General features: G+C 56.7%; 1 protein-coding gene across 1 annotated transcript; it reads right to left on the bottom strand.

The window, feature by feature from the left end:
* Positions 1–1116: 1116 nt before the first annotated feature.
* VDBG_08166 (phenylalanine ammonia-lyase) lies at positions 1117–3198 on the bottom strand (the record flags this gene model as incomplete). The annotated part of the gene is made up of 2 exons (XM_003001861.1): positions 1117–1529; positions 1584–3198. 2 exons carry the CDS (start codon positions 3196–3198, stop codon positions 1117–1119), a joined length of 2028 nt encoding a protein of 675 aa, XP_003001907.1.
* Between the last annotated feature and the right edge of the window lie 288 nt (positions 3199–3486).

Below are 3486 nucleotides of genomic sequence, written 5' to 3'. Positions count from 1 at the left end.
AGATTGTCCAGCTCTCGCTTGCATACTGAGACTATCATATTGGTGTCTGTGGGCCCCGCTATGTCCCCAACCTGCCTCAGGAGCATAGAGTGTCGGCCGCGAAAAGCGGTTCTTAAAGTCGTCATCAATAAGAATAGTTGCATGCGTCTCGGAGGGAACCGTCCTGAGCGTTTGAATCTCGGCTATGACGCGCTTTATGTCGGCTGGTGCGTCTTTCCAATTCAGGCCAGTTTGGCGGCGAAGCCGAGGATCTGAACTGCGACGCCGATGACATCAATGGTCGCCAAAGGGTCGGCAATCTGTATATAGGCTTGAAATGGCTCGAGGGGGTTGCCTGATAGATGGTTAGGGTGACGAAGATCTGTCCATCAGGCAGAGCTTTTCACAACCAAATCGGGGTCAGAGTGAACAATAGGGCTCGCTCATGGTTGGCGAATGATGTGAGGTGAGATTACTCACGCGCTCCGGCAGTAGAAGGCTGAGCGTCGTACCGTATAGTACATGATTGGCGGCGAGGATAGCTCGGTTCAAGCATTCCGAATCTGACTACTTGTGGAAATAGATTGCGAGAGGGTATCGAGAGGGCAAAATGGCGGGGTGACGACATCGTTGGAGACGGAGTCACGATGGCCAGGAGTCGGGAGCATATTCTTCAATTAACTCAAAGTCGAGCCGACAGTGTGTTCCCTGTGGAAAGACTTCAACCCCATCCGCCCCCCGCGTGAGATAAGATGGGCATAACCGGTTGGCCCAGGAAGGCGGAGTAAGGACATAGTGAAAATAGAGGTCTTGTACGAAGGTACCGCGAAAAGAGCTAGTCGTGCCATCGTCTGCCTGAAATAAGGAGGCGATGTAATCTGTATGTCTGGAAGTTGGGATCCACGGATGAAAGAGAACCCTTTGGGACTCAATTCGTGGTTCCTCTATGCACCTTTGCTGTCAGGAAAAATACCGGTGTATGTAAAGTGCATATAATTATCATGGTGTTAGAATTCGTTGTTGCATATCGACGGCAATTTTCCAGAGAAGAGTTGTCATTTGGTTTCCAAGCTGCGCATCGCTTTACTGCCTGGGAACCGCGAATCTACCACCCCTTCGTGCTTCAACCCCCTTATCCTAAAGCTTTGCTCTTTTTGGTGCCGGCTGCTCCTCCCATATTCCTGAGATCTCGCCCATGATGGCGTCCATGACGGTCCCCAACCGCACAGCTTCGTACACCTTACTCACGTCACTTCCGATCGTCGGCTGCCCGTGGGCGAGAACCCCACGGTTGAATGGTACGGCGAGCGCCCCGCGGACGACGCCGTACAACACGCTCGATCCCTGACCCAGTCCAGGCATAGCCGGGTTCCCCATCGGGACCGACGCGGCCGGCTCGGGGTCGTTTGCAGGGTCCGCAACCCAGGCAAGCATGTCCTTGCAGAGACCCATCTCGAATGCCGCGATGGCTTCCAGGGGCGCGAAGCCCTGTGCCATGGCCAGGAGAGGACGTGCGAGGCTACGCGGGAGGCTACGCGGCGGCAGCGCGTCTGGTAGTTCGTCTTGTTGTCGTCGTGCCAACTGTCAGTGAAGAGCGCGACAACGTCGGCACGCTGCGCTCGTCGAGCTTGATGTGAGGATGCAAGCGCGGGGAGCGGTGTATGGGCGGCGAGGAAGCGCGGTGGTAGTGCGCAGGTCGATGGCTTGGCAACAGACGTAGGCGTGGCAAGCGCACATATGGGCGAGGACGTCGAGGGCCTCCATCGTGCGGCGGGCCGAGAGAAAGGCGAGCGAGTTGATGCCTTGGTTGTGCAGCTCCGCCGACTGCACGTGGGCCGAGACGGGGTGAGCGAGGGCAGCGAGCTCGGCCATGTAAGCACTCATATTGACATCGATGCCCTTCATCGTATATGAGTTGTCTGGGTCGCCGAAGACGAGGTTAGCGTCAAGGCCGTTGTTGAGTGACGGGTTGATGAGCTCCGTGCATTGCGAGTAGACCATGCGGCCGATCATCTGCAGGGCATTCTTCGTCTTGTCCATGGCTGACGTGACGGCTGTCGCTTGGAAGTTGCCGCCCGAGTAGACATCGCCCTCGGGACCTGCGGTTGTATCGATGACGGGATTGTCAGAGGTCGAGTTGAGTTCAATCTCGACCTGGCGTTGGGCGAGGAGGAGGTCCTCCAGGTAAGGGCCGAGCCATTGGGGGGCTGTACGCGTGGAGTAGCGATCTTGCCAGAGGCCCTCGCCGGTGCGCTTCCGGGACTCGAGGCCGGTGACAAAGGTGGACCCTTTGAGGAGGGCGCGAATGGTCGAGGCCGCCTCACGTTGACCAGGGTGGGGCCGGATGGCGTGAATAAAGGGGTTCGACCATTCCACGTTGCCGGCAAGGGACTCTGCGGTGAAAGCGGTGAGCAGCTGGGCAAGGATGGCAAGCTGCTGAGATTCATGTACGATGAGAGCAGCGAGAGCTACAGAAGGTGCGGTGCCATTGATGAGACCCAGGCCTTCTTTCGGGGCGAGCTCAATAGGTGTGATGCTGTGCATCTCAAAGGCAGCCTGGGCTGTGGTCAGCCTATGAGAGGCGGAAGGCCCATGGCGGACTTGGATTTCGGGGCTTCCTGTCAGGGTGCCGGCGATATAGGATAGGGGCATGAGATCGCCCGAGGCAGATATGGTGCCGCGTAAAGGCACCACCGGGGTGATGTTGAATCGGAGCAGCTTAAGCAGTGTGTCAATGACCTCCAACCTGACACCACTGTGGCCGCGAAGATTCTGGTTTGCTCGGGCCAAGATGGCGGCTTTAACCCAGTCGGTGGGAATGGCATGAGACTGCCCATCCCGGTCGAGGAGCTCACCGTTCACGTCAGAGGTGGTAATAATGGCACTTTGCGTGTGCTGAAGGAGAGAGATCTGAAGTTTGCGGAGCTTTTCGGTTCTGGCATCAGCACTCCCGCCAAAGCCGGTATTGACACCATAGATAACCCAGTCATGATCTAGGTGACTGTTCAGCACGTTAATGCTTTGTTGTAGACGCTCTTTCAAATGGGCGTCTTCTTTGATGTGAGGTACGAGGCCATGGCGAGCGACGGCAACAACAGAGGCGACGTCAAGGGATCGGCCGTCGAGGGCCATAGAAGTACCGGCCTTGAGATCTTGTAGCTTCCTCCAGGTTTTGAGGGCGACAGAAGCATGCCGAGGGGCGAACAGGTTGTCATCCATTATGGGAGGCTCCGGTAGGAGAGATAGGGGCAGAAGGAGGCGAAGAAGGGCTCCGTCAATGGGGCGATGTGGTTTTCGCCGCGCAAATTACCAGGAGGAGAAATCGAACTTGATATGGTACGGAATAGGAGCGTAGAAATCGTGACGCAGCCCACGAACAAAAAGGGGAGCAGTATCACAAGAGTCTCCTTATGTGTCTCGGCGGATCGCTGATGCGATGGGACAGACACAAGGTGCAACGTGGTGATGGTCGTAATTGCCGCGGCTGCAATGGCTCAGGTACCAGTG

This window comes from Verticillium alfalfae, genomic scaffold (assembly GCF_000150825.1).
Source record: "Verticillium alfalfae VaMs.102 supercont1.11 genomic scaffold, whole genome shotgun sequence".
Taxonomy (NCBI): Eukaryota; Fungi; Ascomycota; class Sordariomycetes; order Glomerellales; family Plectosphaerellaceae; genus Verticillium; species Verticillium alfalfae.
This window is presented reverse-complemented; position numbering and strand designations above follow the sequence as displayed.